This window comes from Lissotriton helveticus, chromosome 10 (assembly GCF_964261635.1).
Source record: "Lissotriton helveticus chromosome 10, aLisHel1.1, whole genome shotgun sequence".
NCBI lineage: Eukaryota > Metazoa > Chordata > Amphibia > Caudata > Salamandridae > Lissotriton > Lissotriton helveticus.
The window spans coordinates 275494731-275510769 of NC_136071.1; the positions used below are offsets into that span (position 1 = coordinate 275494731).

The following is a 16039-nucleotide window of genomic DNA, read 5'->3' on the forward strand; positions in this document are numbered from 1 at the left end:
GAACCTAAGATCCAGTGGGAGGCTGTTCCAAAGTTTAGCTGTAACTACGCCGAACGCTCTGCCCCCACTCCTGGCACGACGAAATCTCGGTACCACCAGGAGGCGTAGGCTGTTCGATCTAAGAGATCTGACAGATTGGGATAGTTTAAGTCTCTTTCTCAAATATCCAGGGCCTAACCCGTTGAGGGCACGGCAGGCCAGAATCAAAGCTTTGAACTGGATGCGGCGGGCAATGGGGAGCCAGTGCAGTTTTTTCCGGTATAGAGCAACCGAGTGGCGGAAAGGAATATTGCCAATCAGTCTCGCAGCGGCATTTTGTACTATTTGTAAACGTTCAATTTGGTAAAGGGGAGCGCCCGCATGGAGACTGTTGGCATAATCTAAATGCGAAGTGATCAGGGCATGAACAATGGTCTTGCGGGAATCCAAAGGGAGGTAAGGGAAGATCTTACTGATCATGCGTAGTTTGCCAAAGCAAGCTGATGTGACCTTGTTGATTTGAGATTTGCAGGACAGTGCATTATCAAATTGAAAGGCCAAGTTTCGAGCTGTCTGGACTGGGACCGGAGGGGGATTCAGTACAGTTGGCCACCACTGAATAGCGGGCAGCGTGGTTTTCTGATTAAAAAATAAAACCTCAGTTTTGTCGGTATTCAGTATAAGGTGGTTAGAGGTCATCCAGGAGCAGATATTGCTGAGGCAGTGGCGAAAATTGGTGAAATTGGTGTCAGAGTGATCTCTAAATGAGAACACAAGCTGAGTATCGTCAGCGTAGGAGATCACTCTGACCCCCCAAGATTCCACCACTTTAGCCAACGGGCCCAGATAGACATTAAAAAATAGAGGGCTCAGAGCAGAGCCCTGAGGCACTCCGAAATAAAGAGGTTTACCCTCTGATTCAAAAGGTCGGAGAAAGACCTCCTGAGTCCGACCTGTGAGGAAAGATCTAATCCAAGTCAGCACAGTACCCCCGATTCCCGACTGCCCTAGACGGTCCAGTAGTATCTCGTGAGATTAGAAACCGATGGGCAAAATCTCAACGGGTGGCATGTCCTCTACTCTATTCTCCATATACAGGGGTACGCGTCAGTGATGTCCACTCACCCGCTGTTGTTTGCTCTTTATATAGAGACTTATCTAAGACACCTGATGCTGAACCAGGTCATACAGCCAGTAGGATTAAATGGTGTTAAATTGAGCATAACTGTATATGCAGATGATATTGCAGTGTACGCTAATAACCCATGTGAAGCAATCAATGTTATATCTAAGGAGGCGGAAACATTCAGTGAATTTTCAGGATATAGGCTCAACCTACTTAAAAGCCAAATAATTCTTAACTTTAAAAGACCCACTCCCCCATTGGAAGTTACAAGCACAGCTAATTACCTGGGGGCTACGTCTCAGTAGCCAGGTGGAAAATATTATTACTTTACATTATGAGCCACTGTTGAAGACAGTTATTATCAAACTACGGCAGTGGCATCGGCTCCCTCTAAGTATCTTGGGGTGATGGAATGTCATCAAGAAGAACATCTTACCAAAATTCCTCTATCTTTTTCGCTCTATACAACTTCAGGTTCCCAATTCATTTTTTAGACACCTTGAGGGGGCGATTGGTAGTCTTATGTGGGGTTATAAGAAATCTAGACAAACTATTAGGTATATGAAATAACGCTATGAGCTGGGGGGATTAAAGCTGCTGCATTTTAAAGTATATTTCTGGGCTTAATTCATGGATCGGATCCAAAGCTTATTGGCTGGGGGTAAGCCTAGGGCGATTGCTATAGGGTATCAATTAGCTCTAGGCTCAGATATTAAATATGTAATGCATACGCTAACTGACCCTAATTATTTTAAGAGGGTAAAATTTAAGGTGATAAGGGATGTAGTCCGAGTATGGCAGGAATTTTGTAGTAAGTTCTTCTTACCAGCTGTTCACTTTCTTACCCCACTCTGGGGCAACCCATTATTCCCCAGTATATTTCACGATAGTGTAGGGCAAGCGTGGGGGAATATGGGTCTACAAACTTAGGCCAGCTATATGACACTCAGGGGCTACAATTTTTCACTTTTACTTCAGGAATCATATGGACTCCCGTGATGATCTTTCTTTAAATATCGCCAGGTTAGAGACTACTTTCTTCACAACTGGGAATATAAAAAGGAACATGAGACATCTGAAATTTTTGTCTTACTATATCAATCGTCAAAATGTAACATAAGTATAAAAAACCAAGAGTTTATGTCCTATGTTGAAGACGATAAGGCACAAATAGCGCAATGGTGGAGTCAAAGGCTAGCGGCTATAGTAACCAGTGCTGAACTACAAGAAGCTACAGAAACACTTGATAGGGCACTGATAGCCGTCGATTACAAATTACAACAATTTAGGACAGTGTATAAGCTGTATTATACACCTGAACGCATCTCTAAGTGAACCCCCTCAAGGAATTCTTCTCGGGTATGTTGCCCCAAATGCCAGTTATTTGCAGCAGACATAGTCCATATGTTCATCGAGTGCCCGGGGTTAAAGGAATTTTGGGGAAGTCTATTTCAATGATATCTAAACAGCTGGGGTTTGAATTTCGCTTTAGTAAGAAAGAAATACTAATTGGTTTACAGACCAGAGGGAGCCCCAGCTTTAGGGCTCTAATTTCAATCATTATTGATTTATTTATTTATAAAGTTTATAGTAAGTGTACTTCTGTGCATTACTAGGGTATGGGTAGATTCAATGCCACCTAGAGTATCTGAATTCTGGGAAATACTTCGGCAGACTTATGAATGTGAAATAGCTGTGGCCAAGGCCCGAGGGCTTAGAGCATTAAAAAGGTGGAGAAGATCTTGAAAAAACTGCACTGAGTGTAGTCGTTTACATATTGGGTGCCCTATCTGCAGATACATGAATTTAACTAATCTGAAGTACCTATTACATACATTTAGCAATTCATAGTTTTTTCCCTGTCTTATTTATTTTTCCATTTTCCCTCTGTCCCGCACTAGATTGTGTGAATCAATGAACTATTAATGATGCAATAATGTTTATATAATTATCTGATAAAAATTGATGTAAGAATGTTATTAGAATGTCCTGCTCGCTCTGACTTTAAAATAAAATATTATATATAAAGAAAAAGAAAAACAAATGAGAAAAAAAGCGAATACATACTCCTTCTGCCACTAAGAAACAGGAAAAAGTGCAAAACGTTTACAGTGTTTAGGGGGGCATTCATTTGTTCGGTTAGAGGAAGTATGATTCATGCCACAGACACTCTCAGAATATTCTTTATAATTTTTAAATCTTCTTTTGTCAATTTAACATGAATCACCATATCTTTATGCACCCAGTCCCCTCTGAATTAATTGTTTTCCATTGTTTGCTTTGGTATGTAAAACCCTATTGTTCGAAGGGTTTTTAAATAACAATGCAATCAAATTCAACTTGTGTATACATTTCTACTCGTGGTATTTTCAAACTAAAAATAGTACAAAAGTAGTAAGAAAATTCAACTTGTGTATATATTTGGACTCGTGTTATTTTCAAACTAAAAAGTAGTCCAAAAGCAGTATTTAAGAAAGATAACAATAAAAACTGTGTTGTATCCGGGATGAACTTAGTCTAAAGTCTAAGTCTCAGAGAGTATGGAAATAACGGGCAGGAAGACAAGTCACGTTAGTGGACCAATTGGGCAATGCTCCCTGAAGAGAAGACTTTCTTCCTCGTTGTATCCATCCTTTTAGACTCCCTTTCTGTAGTAGTAGAGAGGACAGAGTCAGAATTATGCTTCAAGGAAGGAAGCCTGAACAACAAGACTCTCCGGGGAGGAGTGAGCCATCAAAAACTTTCGGTCCCCAGGAGCCGGACTATGATAGTGGGCGACCTGGTGGTTCACAGCAGATGCAGCAACTGGCTTGCTCCTGACAACCAACATTGTAGCATCACCACTTCATTAGAGGTGAGCAATGGCTCCATGGTGGAGGATGCAAACTGCAGTATTTCTGTGAGGAGGTTATCTTTGGTCTCCTCTACCCACAATGGCAGTTCAATTACCTAAAACTGCTTTGTGTAGGATAAACAGAAAAAAGCAGGGTTTCAGGTGTGAGGCACTATAAGGGCGCACTGCTAGGATGGCGCACAGTTGGTTGTATGTAGGCAAAAAGGTGCATGCAGAAGAGAGGAAAAGCCCTGTAACCCCTCACGATGTGTTGTTGGGACACACCAAGTACATGAAAAACAAATTCTGCAGCACACTTATGGGGAAAGTAAAGTTAAGGCGATGTCTCAATGGACATAAGGTGCAAAGTTCAAAGGCGAAGAAGTTGTCCACCAAATTAAAGAATCTTCTTTTATTGTTCGTACATGAGCCAGCCGACACGTGTTTCGTCGCAAGAAACCACACTGTTTCCGCGACTCCTCAGGGCTGTAGGGGAGAGGTGTGTGAACAGCAGGTCGCGGTGCCGGTGATAATTCCGACCCGGCTCCGCTCGAGACCGGGTGATGTTGAAAACACGGGTTGCGTACAATGGAAAGATGTTTCTCGCGCAGTTCTGTGATGGCCCTTAGTAGGAAGACCTGGTTTCTCGAAATGTGCGTGTTAAGGCTGAACAGGACCTCCGTGTCTTCAGAGTATTAAGGCAGGGGGCCTTATAGGACAGTAAGTCCCCGAAGTGCGGGGATGTTTCAGGCGTGACTTCTCCGAGTCTGTGTTTCTGTTCCGGGTGCGGTCCTACTGCTTTGTGTAGGATATTCATTAATGAGGCACCTTCCTCCATGGGGGATCCCAAAGGACACTCCAGACCCATCTCAGGAATGGTATCCAAGCAACTGGCATACTGCAGAGCTTTAGAGTCACCAATATAACTACTCATGTAGGACGAAGATTGCAAGTATCACTGCTCTCCATCATTGTCATTAATGAAGTTGGGAATCTGAATAGGATCGTATACACCAAAGTCCAAATTGAAGCCAGACAATGGGGTGTACAAGAGAAATGTTAAGACAAAGGTTAGGTCCCATACCAATCATATGAAGCTCCAGAAGATTGATATGGAGCTGACTCTCTGCCAGAAATCCGAGGACTCTACTCCCATGTGACCACCCCAAACTCAGCAGTGACGTATTTGTCACCAATATGTACTCTTGGTGGGGGAGGATATGTGGCCTGCTGCAGGTCTGGTTGGTGCTCTTCAGCCACTATTCCAGATCCTGAGCTGTCGCCACTGAGATCTGAATGTAGTTCATTAGATGGCCATGATGCTCTACCCACTAGGATCTGATATTTCACAGCAGGACTTGCGTAAGCCACCTGATGTATGGAGAGAGGACGATGCACAAGGCCAGGAGACTAAGAAGTCTCAGAGCCATCTGCATCAAGACCCTGGATCCTGAAATATTGAGATCATTTTGTGAATGTCCCACACTTGCTGCAAAAGTGGAAAGGCCTTGAATGGTACTCTGTTCAGAACGGCCCCCATGAAGGGAAATCTCTATGTGGGGCTCAGGTGGGACTTTGTTTCATTGATGGTGAAACCCAATGATTGCCAAAGTTCATCCAACATTCGGAAGTGATCAACAACTGACTACACTGAGCCTTTCTCTAGAAGACAGTTGCCAAGGCATGGGAAAACATATATCCCTGAACTTCAAAGTCGAGCAGCAACCAAGCCATCACTTTCATGAATATCTGAGGGTTCAAGGTGAGGTCAAAGGCTAGCACAGTAAATTGGAAGGATTCCCTTTCCACTATGAATCACAGATAATGCCTGTAGGGCAGCAGGATAGGTATATGAATATTTGCATCCTGCATGTCCAGGGTCCAGTTTCCTGGATCCAGAGCTGAAAGGATCTGAGCCATAGTAAGCACCTTGAACGTGTCCTTCCTTAAAAAGGCATTCAGCAAACAATGGTCCAAGATAGGTCTGAGGACTCTTCCTTCAGCAAGAGGAAGTAGCACGAGTAGCACTCTTCTTCCATGTAGGAGTCTAGCACCTTTGGGTAGCAGGAAATTGTTTTCCTGTATTATGATTCAGAAGTGCTCCTCTGAACGTCACTTTCCTATGGGAAGAAGAAGGGATTGGTAAGAAACGAAAGGCAGGGCATAGCAACACTGAACATTTAGTAAGACACACATGTCTGATGTAATGGATCTCCAGCCAGGAAGGAAATATTGTATTCTGCCTCCTAGAAAACATGCATGGGCATGTGAGGGCAACCTAAAGTGGTGTTGCAGCCACTGCAGTAGCAGACGTAGAATAGAGGATTGCTGCTCATGGGGGCGCTCAAAGTTTCGGTTGCTGACATGCCCTCAGCCTCAAATGGACTGAATCACTTCCTGCGGTCTAGGCTTGGAGGGTTGGTCTTGTCTCTAAGCTAGCCCAATGGGATGACCCCTGAAAGCCCTGCATTGTTGAGGGTAACTGTTTAGTGGGTGCCCAAGGAGTGAGCGGTGATGCAACCGTTTTTAAATCATTCTGGCTCTGAATCAGTCTTTTCTCTGAATAGCCTGGAGCCACCAAAAGGCATGTTCACTGAGGACGCCTGCACAACCCCTGACAAACTGGTTGATCTCATCCAGGTATGTGATTTGAACACAACACTATTGCCAACAACTATCTTTGCAAAATCAGTGGTGCCCAGGCCAGCTCAAACTACATACTGGACATCATGTATCATTTGGGCTAAGACGTCCTGAGGTTTCCAGAAACAGCCATCAAGAGCTCACCAGCCAAAGAGTATGGATGTACCCACTCAGGAGACAAACTGCATGGATTGACCTGACAGTTAAAGTAGCAGAAGAAAACATTCTCTTTCCAAACGTATCAATAACTTTTGATTCTCTAGCTGGAGGACCGATCAGAAAGGAATTTGGATTGCCCTTACGTACTGATGCCTGAACTATAAGGCTTTCTGGTGTAAGGTGTTTGGCTAGGAAGTCCAGATTATTGGGATCTGGTCTATGCCACCTAGCCACAGCTCAACTCAATGTGGAGGCCATGAGCGTTGCTTGAGTCACATAGCCATAAGGCACACATCAGGACTTCATTACATACAATAATGGCTCTGATGAAGCTGGCCTTGGTTGGAAAATCCCTGTTAATACATTTGTTTTTGACTCAGTAGTGAGCAGTTGCAAATCAGGTGCTTCAGCTGCACTCAGAACCACGACCACTGCAAATGAGGCACTTTCGTCCATTGGTGAGCCAGTTGGCATGTCTAGCTGTGTTTCAGGTCATTTGTCTAAGCCACTGGCATTTTTAAGATTTTAATACAATACATTATCAATGTAAAGAAGGGGAAGTAATTTGTCCCCTAACTCATCACCACCCTGTTGGACATTTGGTGCTGCAGCACTGGATCAGAATTTGGTCCAAAGAAAGCCTCTACCTCCAATTGTATTAGTATTGTGGCAGAGGTCTATAATTAGAGTTTGGTTGTAGAACAACTGTTAGAGCCTTTGCGACATAGGACTGCAGTAGGCTGAGATTAGTTTAGGGCCAGAAAAGGGCATCAGGACGGGATCTTTGGCTGGCACCGGAGGAGTCAGTCTTGACACCAACACTAATGAAACCGGCGTGGATCTTGGTGCCAAAGTAGAAGTCAGGACTGAAGTTGGTGTGGGCCTGAAGAGGTAGGTGACGTCGGGGACTCATCAGAAGTAGACCTACTGGAGACCCATGCAGCCTCTGTTGGGCTTGAAGGTGTGCCAAAGGAAGCCGGCAGCATAGCCTGTTTGAAGGCTATTTACTGTGGGTTGACCTGTGGAATTTGGACTGTTCCTGGACTAGCTTCATAATCGGGTCAGATTTGGGGGACACCAGAAGAGTGTGATCTTTGTCTTGATGCCTTCATGCCTTCTCACTAGACTTCAAGTGGTCGGATAGGACAAAGACCTGCTTAGCTTTCTTTCGCCTATATTTAGATTTTCACTTCAACTTACCAGAATAATTAGACCAGGATGTGGACATTTTTGAGCCTGTAATGTCGCGATTGGGATCGGGCCTGTGACTTGCAATGAAAGCAGGATCTGTGCTTTAACCACAAACAATTGTGTTCCGCAACGTAAAGGCTCTCCTCCCGCCCGGCGCATAAGGGCCCACTTCTCACATAACTTGGAGTCATGACATGAACACAAGCACCAAAAACATATCCTGTGTGAGTCTGTGACGGACATCTGCTTCTTTCAGTGTCAGCAAGGTTTGAATCCTGTCATTTTTGTTGGGGACAGTTTCCCTAGCACACTGTCTTGAAAGAATTTTGAAAAACGTCGGAAGACTGACGAAGTTGCATAGAAACTGATGTCAGTGCATAGTGGTGCTGCATGATGCCATCTACTAGCATGTGAGAGGACTGCTACAAAATTCTCTGGATCCAGTCTAGTGCATGGGGATATTCCAAAGGTAAGGAATCTTCAGTTACAAGTAGTCATTAGAAATCCTCTTTCCCATGTAAACTCTCAACTATTCATAACTGTATGTTTGCCTACTGTGATTTGTATAATACAATAGTTTGGACATGTTATTCATCTGATTACCTTTAACTTTTAGTTGAAATTTTGCCAATTGAGCTCCGGGAGCCACCTGGACATCACAGAGTTCCACCACGACCTGTGGCAGCTGCCCTTCCTCTGTTGTGGATTCAGCCCCTTCCTGTTCCCTAGTGAAGAGACAGAAAATAGACAATGAGCAGCTTTGAAAGAAAGTAAGACCTCAAAGTAAACCCAAGAGAAAATAAGCGGTAACAAATTCAATCGATCTGATGCTTCTGTAGAAATGTTTTTGTTGATTGAGCACAATGAAGTGTTTTGCTTGTATAGGACTGTACTATCATTAGAGAGGTTATATATTATGTGCAAAGTTGCCAAGAAAGATTATACTATTCCATGAAGATCAGCTGCTTTTAAAGACTATATCAAGTGTAGAAGGAACAACATTATCAAGATAGACCTCCATCTACAAAGTGTAAGATGTTCCATCTGGCTGACTGCAGCAATACATTTACTCAACAGATGTGCTATGAACCAGCCATGACTTTGAGCTGTACTGGAGGTACCTTCCATTCACAACAAAATGGGGAATATTCACAAAGATAATAATAAATTAGTTACCCATCTCTTCTCTCACTTTTCTAATGCCAAACAAAAGGCACCTCATTAAGTGAATATTGAGAGGAGCATAAACAGGTCAATCCGGCTTCTATGCACCTAATTACCCTCGTAAAGTGGAAATTACCATCATGAATAGCCTTGGCTTTGAGGCTGGGTGCCGATCAAATGTGACCTCATGAGCATTTGCAAAGAATTCATACTTTCCCTTTTTGTTTTAAAATGCTGGGAAGAACACCCCTTTTCTACCCCATAAACATTGTTATGCACATGAATTTGTAATGATTGCATTTTAGTTCGCAAACTTATTTCTGAATAGTTCCATTTTAGTACTGGTATTTTTTGCCATCTTTGCAAAACCATAATCCCTTTAACACATATGGTCCATCGTCTTCAGACAATAGAGTCCGTTATAGTCATTTATCCAAAGATTTCACATCTGAAATCAAGCCCATGCAGAGGCTGTTTTATTAAGTCAGAAAAGAACAGCACAAATATGACATACACAAAAAAGAAATTGGGCTGTTACCCCTATTGCAAACACATAGATACACTGAAGTACAATAACCTTCCCAACTGGGATGGAACAGTGAGTAAAGTACACAGAAAGAAAAAAAAGAAAATTACATACTATCAGAAAAAAACATAAACAACACAGAGAGAGTGCAGAAAAATACAAAACAGCAGACAACCACAACAAATCTAAGCGTATCGACTTAAATTAGTGGGTTATTTTTAGACATTAGTCTATGAATCCCAGTTGAAACCCATCCATATTCCATCTAGTGCCTGTCCGGACTCATATTTGCCATATAACCACTCATTGACCCGCAGCCCGGTTGGAGACACCCATGATTTGGCAATGCAAAGCATGGCACAAAAAAATAATTATGTACAAGATTAAAATTCCCTTCTATATCCCATCATTATCTCCTTGAGGGTAAAATATGTAGCTTCAAAATAATGCCTTAATCTAACTGAGGTGTCACAATCAATTTGAACAAAGTCCCCTATATCTCAAAGACAATGAACATTCAATGCCACTTTGGTTTGGCTTGAGACTTTTCAGTGTGAGCTTGCTCAAATCAATGTTCTTTATCCTGTAAGCATGCTAAATATGTATATCCACAGCTCCCTCTTGTCCCTTGAATTGTGGAAATCTCTTGCTGAGGGGTTTCATTAGGAGAGTGTATAATCTTGGGGAATATTATTCTTTACCACGCATTAAAGTGGATGGTTTTTTACAATGAGTTGGTAACCATAATATTAAGATTGTCCAGCATTCTCTCAGCTTGTATTATCCAATGTTGAAATAATGATAACGTTTGAATTATAGAAATGTATTGTGGTGGATAAAAAGATCTGCAGTCCTCTTTCAATCACTGTGAGGAAGTGGGTTATTAGATTAAGTGGATGGTAATCCCTTTCAAATTATATTGGCACTGTTCCTGCCTTGGACCTGTTAAGGCTCCATAATTGAAACCTAAGTTCAACCCTGGATAGCTGTAGCACAGAGCGGTCACGTGTAAAGCACTTAACAGTACCAAAACAGTAAAAAAGTAGGAAAGACTACATAATAAAAATCACACTCCAATGTACCAAAATGGAGAACATTTTAATGAGCAACTAGTCACCAAAACAACAAAAAATGGATGTAGGGAACAAGAAATATAATTTTTCAAAATTTTAGATTTCTTTAGCACTAGAAAGCGCAATGTACCAACTGTGGATATCCGGTTGTGGTAGACCACGTCAAAGCCAAAGGTTAAGGTCGACCACGATGAAGCACGGACCGGATATCGGGACCAGGTTCGGCGTGGAGGAAAATTTATCTTCTGACTTACTATTTTCCTTGGAGAAAATCTTTGTTGACAGAGTCATGGGTGGGTCAAGGTGCCACATGGATTTGAAGATGAACTCATCTACATCAACTTGAAATAATGCAGGACATTGATGGGAGCCTTGACATTCGTGGGACTTTAAAGGAACTTTCGATATCAGAGTCTGGAAAACCATCATGTGGGCGAAGTCCGAACATCAGGCCTGGATACAGGGAACAGGTTCGGCCAAGTGGAGAGTTTACCTTCTGACTACTTCTTTTTCATGGAGAAAATCTTAAACTATGAGGTTGTAGCTGGGCTGGATGCCAGGTGGATCTGAAGGATTCTTGGACAGCAACCGGCGTCAGTGCAGGACCTTGGTGGGAGCCTTGAAGTTGGCTGGAAGTTTGAGAATCTTGATGCCAAAAGTAGGAAGTCTGAAGAGGAAGACCAGTAAGGTATCATTGTCAGCATGGTGCTGCTTGGAGTTGATCCCTGTGAAGTCCTCTATGTTCAGACTTATAAACTTTTATGGAAGTCAAGATCCTTTCAGTGGAGCAAACCAGCAAATTCAGACCATCTGGCAGTTGGAAGTTGGTGACTGCGTCTCTGCGGCAGTCCGGCCGCAGCCTCTGGTTCTTCTGGCAAAAATCCTTGAAAAAGTTTCTAGGTCCCAGCTTTTAGGCTTAGGCAGGAGGAGTACACTTTCACACTTATCAAAGAGCTAGCCCTAGGAACTTAGGGGCACCACTTTGGGGTCACACCTCCTTCCAGGGGAAGCTACCTGCACGGTCCAAGGCAGGTTCAATTGGAACTGATCAGCTGGACTCTTCAGGAAGGTGGGTTTATTGCAGTTTTTATGGCCCTGTAGCTTAACAGGAGGCTAGCCAACTATTTGCTGGAGTCAGCTCTTCGGTCCTCGATTCAAGTGGGAGTAGGTTCAGAACTTTGGGTTTCTCTCCACAAGTTACAGAAGGTCCAATCCACTTTCTGAAGTCCAAAAGGATTTAGCTGGGGCGGTCCGTTTTCTCCTCAATCAAGCAGTGTTCTGAAAAGGTATCCAGGAGTGCCATATTTATGTCTGAAACAAGCTTGTGGGTGGGGGAGACTCCCGGACCAATAAGGAAAAAGGCTCCCGGGAGCAACCCTACCCACTTTGACATAATTTCCAGGAGATTTGTCTTCCTTACACTCACATTTCTGTTAAGCCCTGCTTCACAAAACAATTCATCATTCAAATAAGATTGACTTTAAGAAACATTAAAAATCTACATGTAAGTTGGTGGAAGATGGTTTATTAGTAGGTACCTACAGCTAGTGATGACACCACAATCACAAATAAGATCCAGTCAAGTCTCAATAAATTAATCCTTGCTCAACCCTTGGTAGTTTGGCAGACGAGCAATCAGGCTTAACTTAGGAGACAGGTGTGCAAAGCATATATTACCAAAACAGTAAATAAGATAATGACACAACACAATAAAAATCCGACACCAATTTATAGAAATAGAGAATATTTGTATCTTTAAAATGACACCAAAACAACAAACATTCAATGTAGGAAATCAGATATATGAGTTTTTAAAGTTTAAATTTAACAAGATTCTAGCGCCTAAAAGTGTAAAGCTCCAACCGTGGCAATCTGGTCGCGCTGGACTGGGACAAAGTCAAAGTTTCAGGAAGAATGCGATGGAGTGTGGAACGGATACGATGAGCAGTTTGTCCCGGTCAAATTTCTACCCTCTGATGTAATCACTTTTTGGGAGTTTTGCTCTTGAAGTCGAGCGAATGGGTCCTCGGATTCGGGTTTCGATATGACGACGCTGGCCTGCTGCAGCGCGATACCTCTGTGAGTCTTCATCATAGACGGCCAGGAGCTCCGGAGGTTACTGCAGGTCAAACCTGACCGGTGAGGCTGAGTCGCGGTTCATCGTTGCCGGTTTGACTTGTTATGGATGTCGGTCTTCGGGAGCATTTTCACAAAAGTTGGCTAAAAGTCTCCAAACTCTCAAATCTTCTTCTGAAAGGTTGCTTGAAGGGCAGAAAGGGTCCACAGCGCCAGCCAAGGGTTCATAAGCTCTGTTTGTCTCTTGAGGTCTGGATCTCCGACTCCCACAATGCACCTGGTCAATCCAAGTAAAATCCAGGTGAAACTGGTCAGCTGGTGATGTCCTCAAAGTGGATTTTGCAGGTGGCTTCTTTTAGCACTTTTCTACCTGCTACTGCTCAGGGAGTCCACTCCTTATCTTTCTGCTCAGAGTCCAAAGTCCTTCTGTTGTGGAGCCTTTAGAGTGCAGAAGGTGCAGTCCTTCTGAGTGCAGTCCTCTCTTACGCAGTCCAAAGGTCCAGCAGGGAAATCCTTCTTCTCCAGGTGTTTCCCGGTAGGGATCTGAAGTACTCTTTCAGCTCTCCCATAGGTATTCCCTATTCTGGGCTGCCAAGAGGGGAGCACCCCAACCAATGGGTTCAAGTTCCCACTCTCTGCCATGACAACTTCCTGGGAAATGGGGCATATTTTTAGCCCACCCCATCTCACCAAAAATTAAAATGGAGAAAATCTCTCCTTTGAGATCAGGTCTGGCTAACTCAACCCACTGGTGTGGTTAACTTTTCCTACACTCCCCTTCCAGACCCTCTTCTGATTTAAATAATTTGACTGGGGATCAAGGAAGTGGAGGCTGGCCTGGGTCCTGTGACCTCTGGGCTTCTCTGTTTGAAGACCAGTTTATCTCCCAGAACCCTTCCTGTGCCTGGTTTATCCAGGAACTAAATCTCCTCCAACCAAATGGCTGTATTGTTTCAGCCCCAAACTTCTTCACACCTAATCAGGGAGCAGCTTTACTCAAACTGTCTAAGGCTGGACAATCAGAAGAGGCTGCTTTAGGTAACTTCAGGAGAGTAAGTCATAAAACTCCTTTCCTGGAATAGCTAATATAAATAAGACCATGGCAAGTTGTTCAATTTATTGTAACTATATTTTGATACTTTGAATTATGTTGCCTACTCACTCCTGTCAAAAGTTAGACTTATTGAAAGTTTATTCAAGCCTTCCCATGTTGGCCAATGGAGCTAGCAGTACTAAAAAGGGGAAAACGAAGTTGGCTGTTTTTCCCTCACCACGGCATACAAAACATATTTTATAATGTCACTCCTTTTTCTAACAGGACACCCTACCCTTGGGGCACAAAGGGCAGACATTAGGGGTGACCTATAGGTCATAAAAATGTAGTTATAGACTTTGGATGTACTTTTAATTCCAAAGTTGAATTTGGAAACCGTTTTTTTTTAAAAGCAGCATGCAAGGCAGCGACTTAATGTTTTTACTCTTTTTTATTTTTAAGTGGCAAACATGTTCCTATTGATATTAAAGTTTTCTAAAACACCCTCAAACTTCAAATTAGCAAATTATCATTATTTAACCAGAATCTCCATTAACATGTTTATTATTTATGGGATGAAATACTCTCATCCATGCATTACAATCGTGTTGAAATTCATCAAGGAGTCCTGTGAATACAGAGTTGAATGAGGGCTACAGCTCTGTTACTTTATTAGGTCATGGAATTCCTAGCTTTCTTACAATATTCCTTTAAATACAGGAGAGTGCATTTTATTCATCATAATACACAGCTATACGTTATACAAATCTCTTAAATCATTGGTTTCTTTTCCTTCATATGAAAAAGATAGCATAATTGCTGAAAAGTAAAATCACTGTGGATGTGCATTGTAAAAATAAATATTCCATAGTTCGACTTTGTTTCGAAAACATGTTTTAAGCAGTTTGAATTAAGCCACTTTCAAAACCAGTAGTAGTTTAAAGTGCTTTGGCATGCAGAGATCTTTCATGTGATCAACTCCAAAAGTGCAAACATGAACACAATCCCACAAATGATTCCTTTTCTGCTAATAAGTGTTACGTTTTTAAGGGACAACGAGTTCAAGGGGCAAAAAAGAAAGCCTTTTTTTTTTAACTATTATTGTTAAAACAGCAGTCGAAATTTTACTCGATGACCTGATTTTCAATTTATCAACAGACATTGTACTATCACTACTCACTGTAATACGTTATTACAGTTGAATAGTTAGGTTTTTTTTTTACTTTAGGAGACTGCTGGTGTCAGGACAAGACTACTAAGAAAATTAGAGGCAGACTTTTGTGTATTTTACAAAATTGCTGAATTGCAATGACCTCCATCAGCAAACATTCACCTGACATCATTATTTATGTAACTTAGTTACTAGGGTGCATATTTACAAGAGGCTTTTGCTGCGTTTGCACCACATAAGGTGGTACATGTGTGACGCAAACCTTTTCAATAGATTTATGAAGCCATGATTGGCTTCATAGATCTGGAGTAGCCCAAGGTAGGGCAAATCGCTGCGTTGCCCTACTCTGCCATGGGTAGGAGCTCCATTGGCATTGCAGAAGGTGTACCCACGCAACACCTATGGATTTTGATGCATTCCCAGATTACAAGAACTTGTAAACCTGGGAATGTGCCAAAATCTTATGCCTTCCCATGGGAGGCATAACAAGGAGAAATATCTCTATTTCTCCTCATTACTTCATCTTTCTATGTATGTTGCATTCTGCAGCACACAAAGAAAGAAGAATTTGCCTCCCAGGATTATTTTTATGCAGGAAGGTGCCCCTTCCTGCACAAAAACAAACCTGTCTGCAATGCAGGCACACTTGCACAATGGTGCAAGGGTGACTGCGTCGGTGCTAGACAGCCAAAATGGCACCAGCACAGGGACAAGGACATGAATGCATTGCATTCTTTTAAATAAGGCACATTCCTGCTCTTTCCCTGTCACGCAGAGCAACAGGGTGACTTGCTGCGCTGCGTCACCTTTTAGTAAATATGCGCCTATGTGCTTCCAAATCAGATGAACAGGTACTTATTTTTGCCTGTAACAACCAGACCTTGGCGTCCTTTCTTTGTGATGTTTAAACAAAGTGCATCTTTCACTGGTAGATAGTATTTCTTTTTGATAGCTTGTTTTATGTTGCATTCTTGGCTAATAACCTTTTAATAGCAAGATTGACTGTCCTTACTTATACTATATCGAAGTAGAATTCTGCAAAGAGCATTAATTATATCACCTAAC

General features: G+C 42.4%; 1 protein-coding gene across 1 annotated transcript in view; it reads right to left on the bottom strand.

Moving 5' to 3' along the window:
- Window positions 1-16039, bottom strand: part of OBSCN (obscurin, cytoskeletal calmodulin and titin-interacting RhoGEF) — a 2124484-nt gene that overhangs the window by 1260861 nt on the left and 847584 nt on the right. Inside the window, exon 75 of the mRNA XM_078665296.1 lies at window positions 8535-8656. Within this exon, the coding sequence (XP_078521422.1) occupies window positions 8535-8656 (122 nt within the window). The remainder of the gene's footprint in view (window positions 1-8534; window positions 8657-16039) is intronic.